At 39.8% G+C, this 23,770-nt stretch overlaps 1 protein-coding gene across 2 annotated transcripts in view; it reads right to left on the reverse strand.

Annotated features, from left to right (window-relative positions):
- Positions 1–6,425: 6,425 nt before the first annotated feature.
- The window catches only part of LRIG3 (leucine rich repeats and immunoglobulin like domains 3), a 49,032-nt gene continuing 31,687 nt past the window's right edge, over positions 6,426–23,770 (reverse strand). Inside the window, exons 6-19 of one of the 2 annotated variants that reach the window (XM_030323084.1) lie at positions 23,188–23,331; positions 22,743–22,886; positions 22,206–22,349; positions 21,200–21,280; positions 20,226–20,297; positions 17,761–17,832; positions 17,095–17,258; positions 14,490–14,810; positions 12,676–12,957; positions 11,250–11,702; positions 10,329–10,487; positions 8,380–8,523; positions 8,011–8,286; positions 6,426–6,767 (exon numbers count right to left, since the gene is read on the reverse strand). In XM_030323084.1, the coding sequence (XP_030178944.1) occupies positions 6,523–6,767; positions 8,011–8,286; positions 8,380–8,523; positions 10,329–10,487; positions 11,250–11,702; positions 12,676–12,957; positions 14,490–14,810; positions 17,095–17,258; positions 17,761–17,832; positions 20,226–20,297; positions 21,200–21,280; positions 22,206–22,349; positions 22,743–22,886; positions 23,188–23,331 (2,701 nt within the window). In that variant the 3' untranslated portion in view covers positions 6,426–6,522. The remainder of the gene's footprint in view (positions 6,768–8,010; positions 8,287–8,379; positions 8,524–10,328; positions 10,488–11,249; positions 11,703–12,675; positions 12,958–14,489; positions 14,811–17,094; positions 17,259–17,760; positions 17,833–20,225; positions 20,298–21,199; positions 21,281–22,205; positions 22,350–22,742; positions 22,887–23,187; positions 23,332–23,770) is intronic. The other variant, XM_030323085.1, reaches the window with a different exon arrangement.

Below are 23,770 nucleotides of genomic sequence, written 5' to 3' on the forward strand. Positions count from 1 at the left end.
GTCTTTAGGGCTAATTTTGCCCCATTACTAAGGCAATGTCCTGGGCAGTCTACCTGATGCCCACTGAATTATGAAGTTTTACACTCCAGTTAGTAGGACCAACTACTGCCCCTGTGGGAACTTCGGAAATGTTCCTTCTAATTCTTTTCCTGGCCTTGGGTTGTTGCCTCACACGCATGTGCTAATGGGTATTCAACTAAAGACTCAAGGGGAACCTGTGCAGATCTCTGAAATTGTCTGTGTAGTTTTCTCCTATGTAGTACCCTACACTCCCAACTCTCTTTCACTCAGATAGATGGTTGGACTCCAGTTGGTCCCCTCTTCCAATGCCATAGTCTGGTATTAAAGGGCTCACCTTATTGATTTTTATTTCCTTGGGGATCATTGCCTTGTGATTCCCAACGTCTAATGTCTGAAAATGACTGTTTCAACAATCATTATGTTTCAATGAGGAAAAGAATGGGAAGCTAGAAGCTGGGAGATTTCAGATTAAAAAAATAAATATCAACAGTGAAGTTTTTAAAGTTATACACGCATAGCCATAAAATTTAATCATTACTGATTAAATTCTAACTTTTGATCACCACGATATTTTGCATAGATTTAATGGCTTCTCCTTCCCTATATAGCTGTTATTATTCGCATAGAGCTTCTCGGGTATTAGCATCCATGTAACATGATATGTGAATTATAAAGCCACTCAAAAGGAGCTACACTGTGTAGGCAACAGGTTTTTTTTTCTTCTCCTGGTTGTGATAAGCTTATAACTACTTGTGTCCCGAGAAAGGCAAATCACATCCACTATTGATTGTATTAATACCTACTTTTATTGAGAATTTTACCGTAAGAAAATCATCACTGTTTTATCAGGGTGTGACCTCCTGAAAAGAAGAATCCTTCAGTGATCCAGGCCATGTCTCACTGACTTTTGATATCCCAAGAGTCTATCACATTGCTGGTACTCATGTGTTGTTAAGAGACCTTGAAACACAGTTGCAAAAATCTGTATGACCAAATACACTCAATAAGCCTCCTTTAAAAGTATATCCATGGTTGAGGTGGAAAGAGAGGACACTGTAACAGTGGTGGGATGTACCACTGCAAGAGGATGCTCAGTAAATGCTAGCAGGGTCAAGGACTTAGTGACCTGCCACAACAGTGGAACCCAAGTCCTGGCATCTATGTTAGGGCTGGTCATTGAGGCCAAGCTGTTCATTTTTAAAAGGGAGCTTGATAAATTAATGAACAAAGTCAATGAGCATCTTGGGCTGTTCTTCATATTAAAATATGATTTCAAGCAGGGGCAGGACAAGCTGTTATAAATACACCCCAAATGCCATGTTCAAGTGCAATAAGCACTTTTTCCTCACTTATGTTGCTAGTCTTCAAAGCAAATATCCCAGGTTGGTGGGGAGACCGTATTCCATTCAGCCATTCAGAGACCCAGTCTCTCCTACAGGTGAAGTCAAGGAAGAGCAGCTCTCGGCTATGGCTTTCCAATCAGACAGCTGCAGGAAAAGGACGTGGATGGGTGCTTGTAAGTAAAGGTTATGTGTCCAGGCTTTCTACTTCTGTTCACATTCCACTGGGGGGAAAAGTCACACAGCGACAGACACACCTAAATGCAAGGTGACTGAGAAATATATAGTAGCTGGGCGGCCATATGTGCAGTTCCTACCCAAATAAAAATCTGTTGACACACCTGGCCACCTGTTTACTTTTAGTAAACTGAACAGGAAATTATTTTCCTGCTGACTGCTGGACCAAATCATCTGGTGATTGTTTGAAAAAGAAACAAAGATCTTTTGACTTCCTTCAGTTCTTTCTAGAAGGCATCCTACTGACACACAGGTTAACCGTTCTTAGTATTTTTCATACAATGACATCACAGCTGGCTTTGTAACTAACAGCTTCCTGTGCTACTCTCATGACAGTTCATATGAAGTTCTATGGGAAAACATTGCTACGTGTGGGGCAAAAAGGAAAAGCTTGCTTTTCAAGGAGCCTCTGGATTCTAACAGAAGAAAAATAAACATTTCAGGACAATAATTTTTTCGTATGTCTAGGAGTTTCTTTGGGGAAAAATATTTATGAGTATTTAAAATATTTAATTTTAATATTTAATAGCCCAAGCATCTAAGATAGCACCTAAGAGTACTCAAAAAAAAGTTTGCAAAAACAAAAATGAGAAAATACACACAAGGACAAGAGTGTTGTTGCCAAATTTCAACTTTAGGCTGTACATGTGTCAATATAAACCACAGAGGTGCAGAGGGGCTGGTCAGGGGTACTGTACTGTTCTCTGAAAAGCTGGGAGTAGGGGGTTGCAAAGCAGGTATGGTTTGAAGGGTGGGCTGGATCTGAGTGAAAGATCTTATACACCATAAATGGGATTTAAAGCTCAGCCATCAATGGTTTTTAAACAGGAAAGTGACCGATTCAGATCTAGTTTAGGAAACTAATTTTGTGAAACAATGAATCGGGTAGGAGAGAGACAAAGGACAAAAGACAGATGAGGGTCTGAACTTGGCAGTGGCAATGGGCTAAAAGGGAAGGCATAAACCATCTTGAGGACATTCAGGTGCAAAATCAATAGGAGTGGTGATTACTGATCATTAAACATGGAAGGGAGTACCAGAAATGAAATTGTTCTGGGATGCAGGTGGGAAACCTGGATAATCAACTTGTTCTAGGACACGCTGAGTGAAGTGCATTTAACACTTGTACATAGTTCCATTAAAATTACAAAGTTAGTTCAAAAATAGCTACAGGGGCCAAAGCTACAGCATTTAATGCAAGGTATTATAAGTATTTATGAACCTGCTTCCTGTCCCTCTAATTAGGACAAGGATTTTACTCATTTCTCTATCACTGATTGAAAATATACATACAACTAAGTATATAAGAAATGTCTGACAGCTGAGAGTGTGTTATCGAATTTCCACTCTGAGCTGTAGATAGATCAAAACCATATGCAGAAATATCACAGTAACTACCAAAACAATGACAATAATCTCATGAAGGCATTAGGTGTTATGTTTAAACAGGATTAAAAAAAAAGTTTACTTGTTAAAAGCCAAAATCAACCATAAAACCCAACAGAGATACATGAAAATTATAGAAATCCAAGAGTGAAATTGTAACAATTGTGGATTGCTTTGCCTTATTAAGATGTATTCTTAAAAATTCTTTAACTAAAACATGTAATTCTAATAAAAGGCTACATGCAAACACTGATTATAATTTCTTATGCTCATGGATATCAATCATCATATGGGAGGATACAGAATTCGGACCCTAGACACTAAAACCAGTAGAAATGATAAATTATCTTGAAATTTTTACAATAGAGAGATTTGGGGAAACTGTATACATTTCAATCTATAATATAGATTTTCATGTTTTTTTAATCTCAGTAATACATCTCAAGTTAAATCAAACATCTTTATTAAAAGACACCAATTATCAGATTTCTCAAAACAAAAACAAAAACAAAAACAAAAACAAAAACAAACCAAATGGTCCCAAATATTGGGATCAATGTTTCTCTGTTAAAAGACTTTCATTTTATACATTAGTTTAAAAAGTGCCTCATGGAAAAAGGTAAGTTCTGGTAACTGGATATTTCTCAAATATTGAAATAATTCAATTCATGAAGAAACCGTACCCCTCTTTGAAGACTCTAATAGTTTTTTTGGCAGGACGCTGAGCTATTCAATGTGTTCATGGAATGCCGTCTTAAAAAATAGTGAGTTCTAAATTATCCTATTACACAAGTCCAACCACTGCAGATTCCGAGAGCGGGAGGCACACAGCAGGCTCTCTGTGGTGACATTTGGTTCTCCTTCTTGAAAAATACCCCTGTAGCACATCTATTGTAATGTTGGTTATAAATTACTTCCTATCACATTAAATCAAAAGGACTAACACCCTTCAGGTGTGTACAAATAGCAATTCACTTTCCTTTTTGACATCAAGTTTTTAAAAATAGTACCATTGGCTTTATTCTGAGAAGTAATTTCTGGCTTCTGTTAAGAGGACTGTGAAAGTGAGTTGTAAACGTTCCACAGACTAGACATTACAAAATATTGCTGGGGCACCTGGGTGGCTGTCGGGTAAGTGTCCCACTTTGGCTCAGGTCATGATCTCACGGTTCCTGGGTTTGAGCCCCGAGTCAGGCTCTGTGCTGACAGCTCAGGGCCTGGAGCCTGCTTCGGATTCTGTGTCTCCCTCTTTCTCTGCTCCTCCCCTGCTCGTACTCGGTCTCTCACAAAAATAAACATTAAAAAAATTTTTTTAATGTTGCCTGCCACAATTATATAACCTTTATCTCCGAATATCTTAAAAAACAGGTTGAGATTACACACAGTAACGATGTTATCATTAGCACTGGTAATGAAGAAAACACTATGAAAGTGGCGTGAACATCTATTAAGATATGTTGTATGTGAATTAGTCTTTATCAGAAAGCACAGAAAGATTACATTGAAAAATTTTAGGCATTATTTTTCATAAACTAAATGATTTGGTATTTATCTTTTTCTGAAGTCTGTATTATTCTAGGATATATTAATACTTACTAGATTCATTTTGTGATTATATACGTTCTTTTCCTGCAAATGTCAAAGAGAAATTGAGCTCCTGTTTTTCCACACAGCTAAAATTATCTGTAATCCATATATACACACAGAGTAAAAGGGAAAAATCATATTAAAGTAGAATGAATATAATTTTTGAATTTCAAGTGTTAATGATTTAAACCTTTGTGGCTAAGTCCGGAAAAATGAAATCCTTTAAAAGAAGTTCTTAATCATTGAATAGGCCCCCATCAATGCTTGCAACACATCTGGCAATAATGAAGACAAGTTAATAAGATTTTGAAAGTCTGGCAATATGATAAAGCCAAAGCATACAAAATCACTTCTCTGCACGTAGTCACTGGTGGTCCAAGGAAGGATCAACTTCCTGTCCTAGACTCTGGTGTCTACATTAAAGGAAGAAAATCTTACTACAGTCTGGGGTCGTTTCTGGCTCACAGACGACAAAACTGGACATTCCCTAAGCAGGAAAACGTCACCCCCCCCAATATATCCTCCGAGAAGAATCTGCTTTTCTAACAACTGCTTTCACTTTAGTTCAAAGGACTGAAAATGGCATAAATTCACACCTTCATCAGGTTGGATTTTAAAGCTTAATGTGCTATGCATTAACTCTTCCCATATATATTTAACTATTCTTGGGCAAGAGGATTGGTCTTTAAACTATAGACGTAAACAAGAATTGCCTTTAAAAAATCCAATTTCATCACCTGAATTAGTAGACTTAAGTTTATTTCAAGTAATTGAAATAATGTCACTTAATTTTAAAGATGACTATATTCATGTTTTGTGTGTATATACGCACGATGTAATGACATTTTCACTTAAATACTATTTAAAACAAATATTTTAAATAGTTTAAGTAACAGATTTGATACTCAGTTTTTACCAAAAGCAGGATAACCAAATTAGGAAAATATTTTAATTCTTTAGAATAGCTTAAAAGTACCTTTTTTATAAGAACTGCTCATCCAACACAAAATCAGTAAAAAATAGCCAAGATTTCTATCAGCATCCCACTATAACCTGGAACAGTAAATGAAAATCACCTCTGTTATAGCCACTTTAACTACAGAAATGTGCAGTAAACCATGCTCTTGTTATAATTAAAGGGATGGTAAATGTGAAACTATTTGGAAAAGCACAAGGCATCAGGCCACATAAGGCATTATTATAATTAAAGAAACATGGCTTGGGCAGTGATTTAAGCAATGGTGGTTGCACTACATTATACCAGACTATACCAACAAATCTTTGTAAAGTTAGAAATAAATTAATACACCTCAAATCTTTGTAGCTCTTTTTCGTTTACAATGTGCTTTTATATACACTAATCTGATTTGAGTTTGCATTACCTCAACTCTGTGTGATAGGCAGAATGGTCAGTTTTGGCTCATATTTTAATGTGCCAAGTAGAATTTCCTTCAATTTGGACATGATAATATGAAATTATTAAGCCTAAAATGTGTTGAGAACAACAAAAACTGTAATTGTATAGATGGGGCTTGGGATCAAAATGACACATTTTATTAAATGCAATGTGCAAAATAAAATGAAGTGACCTCTATTCAAAAAAGGTACAAGACAGGTATTAATTAAAATGTTTTAGTACTCATTTTCAATAAAAAGAAATCTGGCATTATAAAAATACATAAAATAGTCATGGATTCATACCATTAATTTACATTAAGATTTTTTTTCACATAAAACAAAGTTAAAATAGTTTAAAAAGGTATCCTTATATGAAAGTTACTCCCAGTATAAAATTTTTTATAACTTTTTGTAATTTTGGTCCATCTGTATAAATAAGACATTTTATCCTTTTAAAATTCATAACTCCATTTAAAAACATAGGATTCTCTCTCTTTTAAATAAAAGTCTGCTTGAGGTAGTATGTTAGAGCTCTTCTTTGCTCCTACTCAGTCTAGGTGTCCAAGTCATAAGACTGAAAATTTGGAGTCCTATGGTTTTCTAAGGTCTGTTGATAGGTACACGTGTGATTTTCTTGCTGAAAATCTGTCCTTTCTTTCCCATATTCCTCTGACTCAGAGTCCAAGTCTGGGGAAGAACGAGCTTTTAGGTGAAACGCTCTTGGCTGACAATCTGATGGCTGTCCAAAGCTTGAAAAAGCATCCAGGTGAGCTCTCTTCAGAGGCTTTCCAAATGTTCCTGAAAGAAAACAAAAAACAAACAAACAAAACAAAACAAAAAACACCCCTTAACATACGGGTCCTTTGGCTAGTATGGATATCAAAACACATTTTAAATGAAGGAGCATCTTACCCAGTGAGCACAAATAAGTGTTTTGTACAAGTCACTTATGGTTTCAGGTATATGTATATCTGTGTTATGGAGAGAGAACTTACGGAACGGAGCTGAGGAATGAACACATATGTCCAATTGTTGCATTTCATAACCTACAGTAATATTAATCACTGTGCAATGAACTTCCCCAATATAAGTTCTTCCAAATCCTAGCTTTGTTACTGAAGGGTCCACAATTTTCCATGAAGGAGATGTGGATTGTTGGTTACAAGTAAATTGTGTCTAGATACAGAAACCTTCTCTCAAAATCATCCTTATGCCTTGCCCTTTCTTCTTCACTAACAAAATATTATTTGACTCAAATTCTTGTCGCAATCATATAAAAGATATTTTCATTGTTAAAAGAAGGAATATAAGTAGTTACACTGTAACAAAACAAAATTTCTTAAAAGCTGGTAAACGGTTTTAAAATCCCATTTTTTAAAAACAAGATGATTTGTGGTTCATTTTCCCATACCCTCACTCAGTGAAAAGATGGCCTCAGTTCTATCCGTTGCCTGTCTGAAGCACTAGACCAAAAAACTCACAAATGAGTCTTGGCACTAGCCAGTGTCTACCACCACCAACTTGGGCTTTAAGGCTCTGACGGGCTCCTCTGCCAAAGCAGTCCGGCTTGGCAGACGGGCAGATGTTGCCAGGCGGGATCGGGACGCTGTCCACCCTCCGACCGTGGTCCAAGTGTGAGCGCCACCAGACAGCCCAAACCACAATCAGGCAGCGCGCACAACTCCACCCCAAAAGCTGCCGTAGCCCAAAACCACTTTTTCCACATGGCTGACAAATGGAGCTCCTAAGTCACTCCCCAAATTCTTGTCTTCTAGATGATGCCACACACAGTGTTAACCAGAAAGCTCCTAGGGCTTACTTACGGATTACATATATAATCAAGGAAAATCCCCCATGGCTGACTCCGCCTTTAGAAACACGTGTACTAACTCACAGGATGTCATGACAACACCATTTCAACAACAACAACAACGACAAAACACTCTTCACAAGTTTGGCATCTGAGGCGCTCACTGCTCTCCCACATACAACATGGAATGTGAGTCCTGAGTTAAGGGGTCTACTAAGTTAATAAACTCACCCATGAAAGAATTACTTGAAGCAACTGATGCTGGCTCTGGACTTAGACTGAAATCTAAAGAGGACTTGTTTAGACACAAACTTTTCATTCCGGGTCCTTCATTCTGAGAGTAAGTGGAGTTGATTAATTTCCTCACATGTGAAGGCCATCCTACATCACTGCCATTCTGTTCACAGGATTCTTCTGAAGGATAAGGACATGGGTAGCACTCCTTTTTCTTTATGTGACTGGGCTCACAGTGGTCCATTAAAGCTGTTCTCAGGTTAGGGCCACAGCCTTTCGAATTTGGGGACATTATCAGAAAGAGCCAGAGTTAGTGCTTCTGAAAATCTCTCCAGGAAACAGAACTCAGATAAGAAAACCACATACCTGTATGATAGGCTTCAAAAGGATCGGAGCCACATACATTCCCCTTCAAATACACAGGGCCTGAGGATCCCAAAAAGGGACAAAGGAATGGATCCGTGGAAACTTCCACATCGGCTTCACTGCTATTGTCGATATTGCACGTTCCTTTAAAACAGACATCTCGGTCACCAAATGAATTTGATTCAAGTATCCTGCAACACTGTCTCCACTTTTGGTGTTTTCCATTATTTAGAGATAAAAATTTTGGATAGAATGACATATAAAAGAAATAGATTGCAGAAATTTATAGCAGGAAATTTACTGAGGCCTATGGATTAGTAACTAACTAAATCCGTGCCATCTTACAGAAAGAGCACTTGATTAACCATCATACGGACGTGTTCACCTGGATGAGCCTCCCCTCCCGGCTTACGAGAGAAACTGATCTGTGTCTGCGTACAGCACCTAAAGCAGCCATGGTCTGAAACACATGATGGCATCAGCACTGCCCCCTTCCTCCATAATGTCACAGGTGAGCAGGATGAGGAAGGGGCCTTCAGCAAATGATCTCTGAATGCCCAGGTCAAAGATGAGCTCAGCCAAAAAAAAAAAAAAAAAAAAAAAAAAAAAAAAAAAAATCCCTACTGTGAGTATCTGAGCCAAAAAACCCAGAAATGATATGCCAGTTAGCAGTGGCCACAGAAGGAGGACAAGAGATGTGGTGCAGGTGAGAGATGCCATGATAGGCCATGTGCCTGAGAAGTAGGAACCGGGCAGTCTTCGAGAGAAGAGACTGTGCAGAATGTGATCAGTGATGCTGGTGGCCTCTGGAGCTGCTGACAGCACCAATCTCCAGCCCCAGCACCCACGTGACTGCATTATTGCATTCCAGTTCTGTTGCTTTAAACTTTCATAAATGTCTCCGGTAAACCCTGCTACATTTGAACAAGCTTGGGCTTCTGCCCTTTGCAACCAAATGAGCCCAACCAGAACACCCACCTGGGTGTGCAAATCTTCTATCTCTACACCGCTGCCTTGCCAAGCACTTTGTGATTATTTGTTGAAATTTTTGTCTCATCACTGACTACACTATGAGACTGAAAACAAGTATCTTCCCTCTTGCCTACAGAGTCCACCACAGAGCAGATATTCCGTAAATGCTTGTGGGACAAGATGGTAAAATGTTTGAAAAGAATGTCAATAGCTTTCACTTTTTGAGCCCTTTAGTATGTGCCGAGCACTATGCAGTTTTCCAGTATCATTTTAATTTCACAACAACCTAATAAGTACTACAGAAATGCCCAAGGATACACAGGGAGTAAGTGTCAGAAGTGGGTCTTGAACCAAGCCTGCGTGCTTGTCTTATGCTGCCTCCATGGTTATTCTTAAAATCACACAGTTCTTTTTTTAATGCTTATTTTTGAAAGAAAGACAGAATGTGAGTGGGGAAGGGGCAGAGAGAGAGGAGACACAGAATCCAAAGCAGGTTCCAAGCTCTGAGCTGTCACCACAGAACCCAATGCAGGGCTCAAACCCAGGAACTGTGAGATCATGACCTGAGCTGAAGTTGGAAGCCGACTGAGCCACCCAGGTGCCCCAAAACCATACAGTTCTTAAAGAGTCAGAATTTGATTCCTCTCATTTGACTTTTAAGACCATACATGAAACCAGTTAACGTCATTTAAAAAAGGAGAACGTTCAGGGCCAAAGAGCATTTACGGTGTAAAGAAAATACCGCGTTGCATGGGGAAATTAAACTTTAGTTCTTCTATTGGTCTTCTATTATTATCAGAAACAAAGATTTTTCCAGTATTTAAGAGAACAGCATAAAAGTATTTAATTTCAAGCTTTGCTAGTGATGCTAGGCCAGTTCCTGAATATATGAGTGTATCGATTTCTTGAACTGTACTTCAGCCTTCCATCAAATTATTTCAAAACAACTACAGCCCGTGTTCATTTTAAACACTTACCGTTACTGTCGTGTTGCGGTAAGAAAAATCCGCCTCCTGAAGAAGTGACGAACTGGTGGTGGCTTCCACTTTCTGAGGAGATGTACCCATCCTGCCTGTCGGCTAAGGTTCCCTGAGATGACAAATAACTAGGGATATCTGCTGGCAAGTTGGTCTCATCTACAATCCAACAACAGCACTCTGTTAACCCAGGATGACCGTACATACCCCACAGCCTTCCTTGATGAACAGTAAATACTGTTTGGGTTTCTGTACAAATCAAGTAAACCTACTCCTGAAAACCCATCTTGATTGTATAGTATTTAGGTAAGGAAGATTAGGGCTTTCTGTCTGCTGCTCGGCGAGCACAAGCCCATTTTCTACTGATCTTCTCCAGAATACCCCTCCCAAATTTCAAAAAATAAAGGCTTAGGAATTTTCATGGGATGTATCTAAGCTCTTGAATTAAGCTTGATTTCTGCCATTTTTCCAACTTAATATTTACCAGCAGAGGAGTCTGCACATATTAGTCAAGTGACAGCCCCCTCCCACTAATAACAGGATCCTCCCCAGATGGCTGCACACACATGACAAGACAAAGAACTACGTCAGCGTGTAAAGCTCACAGCTGAAGGGCTGCTCCTGTTCTCCATCACCACCGTGTGAAAGAGTGAGTCTGTTTTACTCTGTGATTTGGGCTGTATCTCACAGCCAACAGGATATTCTGATGAGGTTTTAACAAAAAGGATTAATCTTTAAACGTCAGCTTTCTTTGGGGCTGAGGTGTTATTTTTAGCTAACCATATTTCTGCAGCTTGCAACAAGTGAGTCACCCCTCTGCCATGGCCTCAGGATGTGAGACACACATTCTAGACGAAAATTACCACGGGACCACAAACACACATGACGACGGCCCGCTGTGCCAAGCTTCTGTTTACACACCTGTGTTGGTAATGCTGCAATCTTCGTTCCTCCGCCTTGTGTGGTATATGATGACCACCCACACGAGCGATGTGCCCACCACACAGCAAACCACTGCTATGATCACGACGCCCACGGTGGCCCATCCGTCGTCGTCTAACGACGAAGCGGTCATCTGAGGGGAGTCGCAGGTGGGAGTGGGGATCACACTGAGGCGCACGTTGCCTCTCTCAGTGCCAAGGGTATTAGACATTTCACACGTGTACTTCCCAGCATCGCTGACATCAGAGTCCACAATGATCAGCAGCTGATTGCCTGCTGCAAAAAAGTGCCTTTCGGTGACCACCAAGGGGCTGTCATCCTTGGTCCAGTTCAGTCTGGGAGGAGGGCTACCTCCAGCAATGCACTGCAGGACGGCCGTTTCTCCCTTGGTTACAGTTCGGTCCAACAGGGGCCGCAGAAAGGATGGTGTCTCTGAAATGACAAGTTATGCTTTTAATCTAAATGAAATTAGGTTTTGCATATCATAAGACCCACTAGTTCAATTTACTAAAATTGGCACCTAACAATGTATTCTTCCACATCTTAATGTGTACACTTCTTTAAGAGCCTAAATGTGTATACAACATTTGGGATTTCATTTCATTATTTGGCTGTCATTTATTGTGACACCTGTTAAGGATAATATTTACTATTTTTCAAATCTCAGCCTCTCTCACTCTTGGCAAGATTGGGAATTGTGGAAGAGGGGCAATGTGAAACATTTTAGACATTTCTTAGAAACAGAAGATATATAAAAATAATTTTAAGCAGGGGGATGTGTTGATGGAGGAAAGATTTCAGAATGTTTAAATGTTTTAAAGGGAAACTTTGTAGTGCTAGATGTCCAAACCTATATTTAAATTATGAAAGTATTTTTATTTTCTGGTATTCATAGGTTACTTTGCTCAACTCTTTCAAAGATACACAGATGATTAACATATTCAAATGCTTAAAAAGCTCCCGTTTAGGCAAAAGGTAAAAGACAAACTCCTGATTTCCAGAATGGCAGGGCAGGCCACGAAAAGAGAACAGGTCCTTCCCAATCTGCTCACATGTTTTTTTTTTCTTTAAATATTTTTTATAGTGTTAGGATTATTGGTAGAGACTGGGCAATGGGAAGAGGAGGGCAGAGGAAAAGGTGACTCCAAAAAGGGGAAGCTTCAAAGCATTTACTTTTCTCCTGCCCTCGGAACAGAAGAAGCAGATTCATCTCACTGGCCTCAGGCTAGAAGATGTAATGCACTCCCCAGGTCGAGCTCCCAAGAAGCCATCTGCCCTCTCCAAGGGAAGGCAGTGTCTTATGGATTACCTCTCACCCTCACAACTTGGGACACTTAGGGCCTCTGGGGGAGCTAGTTATCTTTAAGGTTAACTTACATCACGGAACCTGACAACAGCCACTTACCTAGGACAGTCAGAGTCGCATTTGCAGAAATGCTTCCTGCACTGTTCTGAGCTGTGCAGCTATAAACCCCGATGTCCTCTATCTTCACATCCACAATAAAGAACACATCGTCCTCTGGCATAACATGCATGCGTCTCTCCCTCGCAGCAGGGAAGTCTGTGCCCCCGTCCTTCTGCCAGGCTATCTGTGGGGCTGGATGCCCCAGGGCGGCACACTCCAGACGCGCCATTGCCCCGGCTCGGATGGTAAGGTCCATGGGGGTCTTGGTGAAGGAAGGAAGCACTGAAATCAGATAAAGAATATGGGCATCAGTGCTATGGAGTTTTAGGGGTTCATTTCCATTCTGGTTTTTTTTTTTTAAGTACATACCTACCAATGCCCCTGACATAGTTAAGGCTGGTGTTATTTCTGATTGCAAGATAAGGAATGTAAAGCTGAGATGAAGAGGTGCCCTCAAGGTTACACAGACACAGAAATGATGAAGTCAGGCTGAAACAACACAGGTCACCTGATGTTCAGAGTGAAGGTCTTTCTGCTATTTTCAAGATACTTCTCAGTTCCCTCAGTAATCATCTGTGAGATCTTGGGCAAATCAATTAATCTCTTTGTACGCTGACCACTCTCTCCTGGCTCCAACATTCTATGACTTTAGATATGTGTTTTGTCCTACAATTTTAAACTCAAAATTGTTGTATGTGTCAGGCCTCAGCAATCATTTGTAGAATGGATACATTAATGTATCATACAAGAAAATCTCCTACCACGGAAAGTACAAATGATTAAAGATAAAGTGGTAAGACTCCAGTCATAAAAATGTATACCAGCCACACAAAGTAATTACATATTTTTACTAACACTAGCTAATACTTACTGCCTTTAGTGAGCACTCACCATATGCTAGGTATTCTGCTAAGTTCTCTGTACCAGTTATTTTATTTAATGAAGATCACACCTCTCTGTAAGGTAGGTACCATTATACCTAATTGAAAGATGTGGGGCGGGGGGGGAAGATGTGGAAATGGAGGCACAGAAAGGTTAAGTAACTTGCTACGGGTTACACAGCTATAAGCACGAGTTGCAGGATTCCAACCCAGACCTCAGAATTAAAGGCGGTGTGCTCTAACAGCATACATCATGGCCTCCCCACATCAGACTAATACATCGTTGGGGTGTTTGAGTGGCTCAGGTGGTTGAGTGTCTGACTCTTGATTTTGGCTCAGGCCATGATCCCAGGGTCGTAGGATTGAGATCCACATCAGGGTCGGCATGGAGCCTGCTTGGGATTCTCTCTCTCCCTCTGCCCCTCCTCTGCTTTCACGCACACTCTCCAAAAATTAAAAATGAAAAAAAATGGGGTGCCTGGGTGGCTCAGTTAAGCATCGAACTTTGGCTCAGGCCATGATGTCATGGTTTGTGAGTTCAGGCCCTGTATTGGGCTCTGTGCTGACAGCTTAGAGCCTGGAGCCTGCTTCAGATTCTGTGTCTCCCTCTCTCCCTGCCCCTCCCCCACTCGCACTCTGTGTCTCTCTTTCAAAAATAAATAAACATTGCAAAAAATTAAAAAAAAAAAAAGACTAATATATTGTGAACTCCCAGGAGAGCAAAGAGTGTCTGATTCAGTCCTGTGTTACCCACCACGATGGGGTCCTCGACACAATAACTGCTTGCATAGTGCCAAGACTCTTAATTTTGCAGAGAGGCAGAGAAGGGAAGGGTTAGGTGGGAAACTCTGAGCAGAAGACAGGGTCAGGATTAAGAGAAAACCAAATCTAAAAGGCGTCTTTAAATGCAAAAGGAAAAGTCAGACCACATACTATTTACTGTGAGCTTGGCTTTGACAGAGTAGGATGAGCCAAAGTGATTGGAGATGACACACTGATATCTCCCCTCACTGGTGAATTCCACGCTGCGCAGCCGGAGAATGGTGGTGTACTCCATCACCTCGCCGCCTTGGGCCCGCAGGTGTGCGTAATTTTCCATTTCAGCATCATGCAGTAGTTCATTGTCTTTTTTCCAAGCAAAAGTCATCGGGGAATCACTGCTGCTGGCAGCCGAGCAGATAAAACTCAAATTGGAACCTTTTATTGCCGACTGTGTTTCTGGCTGAACCGTGATCTGGGGTTTAGGAAAATCATCTGTTCAAGATGGAGGGGAGAAAACAAAACAATTTTAAGGCTCGAGAGTCCAAAAGCTACTCACTTTTTAATACCAAGAAACCCAAAACAAATGAGGGCTCAGGTTTTACCCTTTGTGTATGTTTCACAGATGGACTAACAGTCTTAGTGTTGAAATGATGGCCTGGGAGAGTGTTTATCAACTAATTTGTTCACTTCAAAGAGAGACTGAAACTTATTTATCAGTCACTAACTGAGAGGAGACTGCTATTTTGGAAGATAGGTTATCCTAGGCCCCTTATGCTTTTTTCATACAGGTAAAAGAAGAAATCAGTTATGGAACTTCCAGGCTCAGAGATCATACTTAAATGCTACTTGTTTTGGGGAAGTGCGATTTTTTTCCATGTTACCCATGAGTAAGCAGCAGGGAAATTAAGAAATCACTATCACTAAAGACAGCAATTAACACCCCATTTACCAAAGACAGAACCCATATTAAAAAGCAGTAATTTTTAGATACAGCGGAAAAAGATAATCCTGCAGTGAAAGAAAAAGCATCTTTCAAACTTCCTGTGAGACCCTGGCTTCAGCCTGGGGTTTCGGGTGGACAATCAATCAGGCCGCTGTGCTACACTGTTGGAGCTACATTATAATTAGAGCTAAGCAACTCTTTCATTCCAAACAGCTATTTTTAGTTCTCTGTTACTTTTTGGAAAAGTTACCTTCTTGAACTGCAGTTTCTTGGAGATGGTCTAAACCCAGAAGGAAAACAGCTTAGAAATACTGAAATGTATTATTTGGGTGCTCTAGAAAAACAACTCGTGAGTGTGTGTGAGTGTGTGTGTGTGTGTGTGTGTGTGTGTGTGTGTGTGTGAGAGAGAGAGAGAGAGAGAGAGAGAATGATTATGTATACCTCTGTGTCTGCACATGCGTGAATGGGGCATGGGAATGTTCTGATAACTCCAATGCTGCACACTTCCAATACCATGCTGTAATCAGGATGGTTTCTTCTTCCGTGGAATTATTCTAAAATTCTCATCTGGTATATCAATGTTTAGATCCACAATGGAAGGAGTGACAGAAAAATCTAAGGACACCATATGTACGTCTCAAAGTAATCGCGTTCCTATCTTGAGACTAGAGAACTGTGAAATAAGCACCATGGGAAAGGCATGGCTCAGGCCCTTCTAGATGAGTGCCAAAAGCTTATTTAGATCCAAAAGCTACATCAGACATTTTATTTCCAGAAACCGTTGGCACTGTTTAATGCTGCAACCTAAAAAAATATATTTTTCTTGTACTTGACTAAACAATCGCAGGCAAAGCAGTTTCAAATAAATTTTTAAAGGCCAATGTAAAATTAGGTTCTGTAATATCTTAACACACACGCTAAAATTTAAGCACAAGTCGATTTCGTGTTCTATGTGCACATTTATTTTTACAAAGGTCTCCATGGTGGTGAATAGTAAACAGCAGTGTGGTGTGGTAGACAGAAGCCTGCACCAGGGAGATGAGAACCTGGGTTTTGATCCAATCTGCTGACTAGCAATGTGAAGTGTGAGATTTCTGACACTGAGATTCTTAAATGCTATGACAATGGACCTTACATTTATTTATAATAAATTCAAACTTTCTACTCCTTATAGTGCTTTACCCACCGGGAGCAAAATTGTTAACGGCCCATCAATCATAAGCAGATAATTTTTCTCTTTCTACTCTTAATACACAGCATTTACACAGGGGTTAGTTCAGCCTCTCAACAACCCCACGGTTGGGAAGGGAAGTCCACAGAGTTCCCATTTCACAGACACAGAGATTGAGATTTAGGGAAGCAGGAGGGCTGCCCCTGTCCTTCAATTCTCCCAAGATCCAATGTCCTACTCTTTCCATCAAACCACCCTGATGTCAAAACAATGACATTTTGGAAAACTCTCATCTGTAACATTAAAATCTTCACGATAGATCCATTTACATCGACCTCAGCAGACACGGAAGCTTCATTAAGAGAACAGAAGCTTAGGGGGCGCCATTAGGGATGGCCCAGTCTGTTAAGCATCTGACTTCAGCTCAGGTCATGATCTCACAGTTCATGAGTTTGAGCCCTGCGTCGGGCTCTGTGCTGACAGCTCAGAGCCTAGAGTCTGCTTCAGATTCAGTGTCTCCCTCTTTCTCTCTGCCCCTCCCCCACTTGCACTCTTTCTCAAAATAAATAAACATTAAAAAAAAGAGACAGGGAACATAAGCTTATTCAAAACCATTAGCTGGAGGGAAAAAGAAGGAATGCAGAGGCAACAGGTACACTCACCACACACAAAGCCATCTGGGCTAACAGCAAAAATACTTCTTCCTTTTAGCAGCTGAGGATGGGCACAACTGGCATTTACAAAGCTCTGAAAGTTGTTTTCTGCCACCCACTGTGGGAGCCATTTTAGCTGGCAATCGCACAAAAGGCTTGATGTATTTAAATGCCTGAGGAGAGTAATTATGTTCAATTTGTTTTATATGAAATGCAGATTCTACAAGTAAACTAACTCAAGTAAATATTAACAAAGCAATGAACGTGGAAACCAAATACACACACCCTATGAAATAAATATTCTCTAGTCCACCTTAAAATGTAAGAAATGTATTAGCACCATGTTGTTTGTTCTTACCGACCTACTGAGGGAGAGGGACTGATGATATATCAAAAATCTCTCACTACTGAAGACCTGTTACTGGGATATTCATTGCCCTGCATTAGGTCCCAAAAATGTAAATTGCAAATTCCTAACAGAAACAAAAAGATACTCCTCTTTTTGACCAAAGGAACAAATAACCAATTCCCTTTGCTTTCTGGTATAAAAATTAAGTAATGCTAAGGACATGCTAGACACTTTTCAAAGACACGTGATCTAGGATGACATACCTCATAAGAGCTCCCCCCACCATGTTTTATTTGAAACCCTTGGAAAGAAAAAGAAAAGCTTACAATTGCTGAAGTTTCTTCATCTGTGAAAATGCATTGCCTTGTAACGACATGATTGCGTTGTCACTCAAATCTCTGAAAACAAAATACATTAGAGCGAATTATGGTCACTGCATGCCTCAGGGAAAGGCTGGGCCCACACTCCTCACCCCATTCACCGAACTACTCCATGCGCTAAAATATATAAACCATGCAACTCCAGAAGAACACAAGAAACTTAGATCAAAGAACAAGAATATCTATTTGTATCAGAGGTAGGTTCTGTTATAGTAAAAGAGATTTGCTTTGTATCATTATGTACAGGTTATTTGACTCCTAAGGGCCTAAGCTGTTCTGCTGTATTTTTTTAAATAGTTATATGGCTTGTTCTGCTGTGATACTTTATTGTTTCTCATTATTCAAGTTAGTAACTTGAGAAGTTAGAACTTCAGAAGTTACTGAGAGTAACTTTTAAATACACAACTAAAATTCTTCATAGTTATCCTTTTTAAAAAACCCATCATGCATCAAATCCTTTCTATGACATGCACTGGGTTAAATGACTTAACATTTACTCCTCACAGCAACCCAAAAGAAGATGGTTTTACTACCTTGTTCAGCATGACAGGCACAGCTAAGATGCAAACTCCATTAGTTTCAATTTCAAAACCTATGCTCTTAGTAGCCCATTCTGCAACACACATGTATGTCACTGCTAAAGACAGTACGGTGTTCAGACGAGATGTACTTGCCATAACACACTCTGGGAAGCGCATTAGTAAAACCAGAGAATATTCTAGGCTGACTTTATTTGTAACTAGTACCTACAAGCAGTTTGAATTAAAGCACTCTCCACAATGATTACTACTCTGGTTTTCTTTACAGGTCAGAGTGTACAAAAAGGATTTTGAATGAGATGAGGGGCAAGAGAGGACAGAGTGAAGGTACCAAACATGGGCAGAGAAAGAGGCTGGGAGAGTCAAGAAAGTTTAGAAAGCTAAAGCCGAGGTCAATACTCCACTGATCCACTAATTCCACTTTCCCAGAAATGGAATGGGTCAGATGACAAACCCTTTTGGCTAGTTTCCCTCTGAAAGCAATTTGTTTCAAGAAGTCCAGCAACACTGGCCCGCCCTTCCAAATTCTGCAATGCAGAATCACCCTCCTCCAGCCCGAACTGTTTTTGTCGGTGTGGCTAGCCATCCAAACCTCCCTCAAACTAACAAGTGAGTCAGAAGACAACAAGGTGGTCGTGGATAATGGTGAAATCTTCCCTCTTGATACGCAGTGCAAACACGGGTACAACCAAATGTGTATTGTAAATCAGAACATCTTTTGTCGAAGTTAATAGTTATTAAAACTTTTGGCTACAAACATTCCCTAACAGAGTGGAGACATTTAGTATCACTTTGTACTTTTGCTGGACAAGTATAAAACACAGATCCAGTTGGAAGAAGCTGGTCGGTTCAAGCTCATGCAGGTTTCGACTCCTACCAAGGTTGGCTAGCTTGCCTTCCTAGTGGCTGGAAATATCTGAGTCCCTGAATGTCATTTCAAAACTGTGTGCCAGGAGTTGCTAAGAGGGGGTGGTGCAGAGCTCGTGGAGGTGAGAGCTGCTCGGCACAGGGACGCCTACGGCAGAGGCAGCCCCGGTTTGAGTCCTACTTCTGTCAATTGCTAGCCGATGGACTGGTAGCAAAATGGAAAAAGAGAAAGAACAAAGGTGGAAAATGGACTGTCTGCTTTACAATTAATCACAACAACAAACTACTAAAAGCCTCCCAGTAGTGCTACTAGTCTCCTAATGTCATGCCTGACGACCGCGGGGAGTGGTCTTTGTATCTTTAAAATTCAAGTCACCATCTTAACTGTTCGATGGAATCAATGGACACTCTGGACTTCCATTTCTTCACTTCAAAATAAAGGTAGTAATAGCTATTGAATAGTTTTTCCTTTTTTAGACACGGAGTGCAAGCAAGGGAGAGGGGCAGAGGCAGAGACAGAATGTTAAAGCAGGCTCCACACTCAGCGCTGAGCCCCATGTGGGGCTCGATCCCATGACCCAGGGATCACCTGAGCCAAAATCAAGAGTCAGACACTCAACCAACTGGGCCACCCAGGTGCCCCTGAATAGTTTTCTCATGAGGATTAAATGAGACTGTATATAAATACCTGGCATAATGCCTGACATGTATATACAATAAACGGTAGGTTTTTGAAAACTAAGTATGTCACCGCTTGAGAAAAATAACTAAAAGAAAACCCAATAATGTGCAGCAATGTCCTCAAATGCAAAGGAAAATATATACCTATATACTGCCATGAAGATATAGATAGGTAGACAAATAGGTACAGGATAAGCAGATGTGTAAATATATTTATGGTACAGAAAGGATGCCAACAAAATTACATTCTACTTTATCTTTCATGACACATAAGTAGATAACCATCTCAGATTCCTTTAGGGTAACTAAATTCCAGTCACTCACAGATGTTCTAATGCGTCCAAACCAGTAAAGGCTTTTTTGGTAATAGATCGAATCCGGTTCCCTTGGAGTATTCTGGGAAAAAAAAAAAATTACATTGGAACAGTTAAAGCCATTTGGGGATGGAATTCTCATGAAAAGAATTGCTTTTAAAATCATTTGTGAATAATTCTATTTTCTTCAATTAAATAATGTATCCTGTAAAAATGTTATCCATGCCATCTATTTCAGTAATACAGTTCAGCAGGGTCTCAAAGCATTCAGCAGAGAACTCAGCAAAAGTAGGTATTCAGTAAGTTACTCTGGCAGTTAAATTAAAGCAGTGATTTTGAAAGTCTTTTTAGGAAGTGGTAGAAACTTGCTAACAAGTAAATGGTCTCAAAAACTATACTCAGCAAAGAAGATATAGTGGAGATCTTCTCTTTACCCTTCCTCCCCATGGACACTTTCACCATCCACAGAAGCTTAGGGCTATATGAAACCCAACCTGAAAACTTAAAACCCAGAATCTGGCCATCTACAAGGCCACTTTAAGGCTAAATAGAAGCAGGTTTTCCTCCTCTACTGCTTGGAACCTACTGCAGTACTATCAGTGGACACTGGGTCACTCCACTTAAAAACTCCTGTGAGCAGAATACAACTCTGAAAGGTTCAAAATGGCGGACTTAGTAAGCATATTAATTTTTATACAATGATAATCCCAAGAGCCTAAGCACTCAAAACAATTTAACACTCTTATCTAGATATTAAAATAAGTTACAACTCACCAAAGTGTTGAACAAAACCACCATCCCAAGGAAGAAAAGCTAATTAATACCCATCTTGTGTAACAATACTCATTTGGGAAAATGTCCAAGGGCAACAACCAGATATAAAGCCTCTAGTTCTAAACTCTTCCAAATGTGAACCTGTAGACTGGACCTTCAGTGAACGTGCAGGTCAGAGAGTGAGACAAACATGAAGCAAATCCCACTCACAGCCGCCTCAGTTTGTCAAGCCCAGAGAAAGCACCGTTCATGTCTTCAATAGTCCAGGAAATTTCATTGTTCTTCAGATCCCTAATTATTGAAAGAAACGTTACTGAAACCGGTACCAGATATTTAACACAAGATACAAACACTCCCCTTAGAGATATTCTCAAAAAGCTAAGATCACCGCCCAGGTGGCATATAATTTGTAACAAATTCTTCATGATCCCTCACATCATCTCTACCCCTTTCAAAACAATACAAAATTTTCTCTCTCCCTGCCCTCCTCCCTCAACAACATTTTAAGTATTGCTGCCCAAAAATCAAGACAGTTGAACCTGTCCTATTAATTCCTCTATCAAGATGACTCAATTCTGAAAGACCTGAACAGTCTGAAAAATACATTAAACTTTAAAACCACAGCTCCAACCACATTAGCAGGAGTTGGCCAAAGCACACAGCATGTCTTTCAATTATGTCATGCTTCAAATAGTGAATGGAGCAAAAATTTCTGACAGTGCAAAAACCAAAAACCCACTGCACAACATTAAAATGAACATTTCAGAGATATTTCAAAGGTCAATTAATCCAAAATTTTCTCTTCTCTTAGGAGATGGATTAAATCTGGATATAACTTGTATGATAAACAGGCATCTTCCTTTGCTGCCCTTTGTAGATCTTTTCACTCTGGGTAATTTCTAATCTGCATTTTTATAAAGAAAAATCAGTGGATTTACAATCGTTTCCCCTTTGAGCAGTTACCAACTTCCTGGAGATCTTGAGAAGGCTAAGTGTAATCACCAAACCAATCTGATCATTGTCCTTTTGAATCCCTCTAAGAAACACATATGGATGAAATGGACCTATTTTAATCAAACTGATCTGGGAAAGATTAAGACACTACTTCTGAGGCTGTAGATATTTCCTTCACAACAAAGGAAATCTGCTTGGAGAAAAGTGGGCACATTTAGGAACCAATTAGGTTCATGTACGGAGAGCAAAATGTGTAACTTACAAAGTCTTTAAACTGGAAAGCCCCCGGAAGGCACAATCAGCAATGTAGCTGACTTTGTTATTCCCAATGTGCAGTGTATTTAGTAAGCTTAGGCCCAGGAAGCTTGAATCATCCAACCTCGATAAGTGATTGAAAGTTAGGTCCCTGTAAAAACAAAAAACAAACAACAGCTTTTATTTTCCAATTCAACACAACGATTTGTTTTCTAAACAACAGGTGATATATGTAACCACAATAATTCTTATTTTGACACTCTGCCTTCTTAATAATACTCAGGTAAACATTGTTTCTAATCCTAGTAATTAAAAAAATTCTCTTTATTTGAAAATAACCGTCACTGATTTAGCCCATGTGCCCCAGAAGTCAAATGGCAGAGTTGGCTTCAACTTATCACAACAAAAATATGACTAGGTTGCATGTGAAAAAAGCTGTCACCTTGGAAACTTTGTTATGAAAATTTCACAGATCAGTGGTAAGAAGCTCAAGCTCTGGCATGATCCCTGCTCTCAAACCTGGGGAGAATAAAAGGCAACTCACAGCTCACTGAGTTTCTGGCAGAACTCCCAGGCATCAGGGCTGATCCTGTTGATGGCATTTTGGCTGAGATGAAGTTCCTGCAGCATCAGCAAGCCGTAAAGCCAGCCTTTGGTAATCTCTGTTAGGTTGTTATGGTCCAGCTGCCTACATTTACAATAAGAATCAAAAGCAGGATCAAAAGTTCATTATCTAGTCTTTTCAAAGGAGACATATGATTACAACCTATTACATATTCCTATTGTTACAAGATGTTTAGCTTTTGTGATATAAAGGCATCAGCCAAAAGTACCATGTGCTTCTAAATTTCAGTCACATTACCTGAAACAAAACTGGGTATTAAATGAGGAGACTGTAACATAGGATTTCAAATAAAGCTACTGCACGTTCACTGCGTGGTCCATGGTCGTACTACCTAAGCAGGAACTGTAGGATAAGCCATACTTACAAGATTTCCATGTTGCTCAGCCCCCAAAAAGCTCCATCCATAAGTTTTGTTACTCCATTTCTTTGCATTTTCAGAGACTTCAGAGCACCAAGCCCTTGGAATGTGAGCCCATCTACATTTCTAATCTTGTTTCGGTTCAGTTCACTGCATTGGATATAACAGTTAAACGGTTAGCTTATATGACAAATTCTGGAGTTAGTAATAAAATGCAACATTACTATAATATAGTTAAACCAGCCGGTGTTAAATTACATGGAATGTTTTAAATTACTAAACATTTTTAGTGAGAAGAAGTTTGATTTATTAGCAGTGAGGGCATTTCCTTCTGAAACGTGTGATGTATTTTTAGAATGAAATACTGAAACTAGACTACACTTTAATTTCTAAATGGTCATCTACTCAGTATATTTGTCTCTAAATTATCCAGAGTGAGAATACCGAATATAATGTTAAAGCATGAGGTCTATTTCGGGGGAAGGGCCGTCAAGCTTAGCTTGCTTACAAAAGTTGGTTGGTTACTCTCTTTGACGATTCTTTTTATGTTTAATGCTTTCTCTTTAAGGCAGTCCTTTTCAACCTTGGT

This window comes from Lynx canadensis, chromosome B4, assembly GCF_007474595.2.
Source record: "Lynx canadensis isolate LIC74 chromosome B4, mLynCan4.pri.v2, whole genome shotgun sequence".
In the NCBI taxonomy this organism is placed as follows: Eukaryota; Metazoa; Chordata; class Mammalia; order Carnivora; family Felidae; genus Lynx; species Lynx canadensis.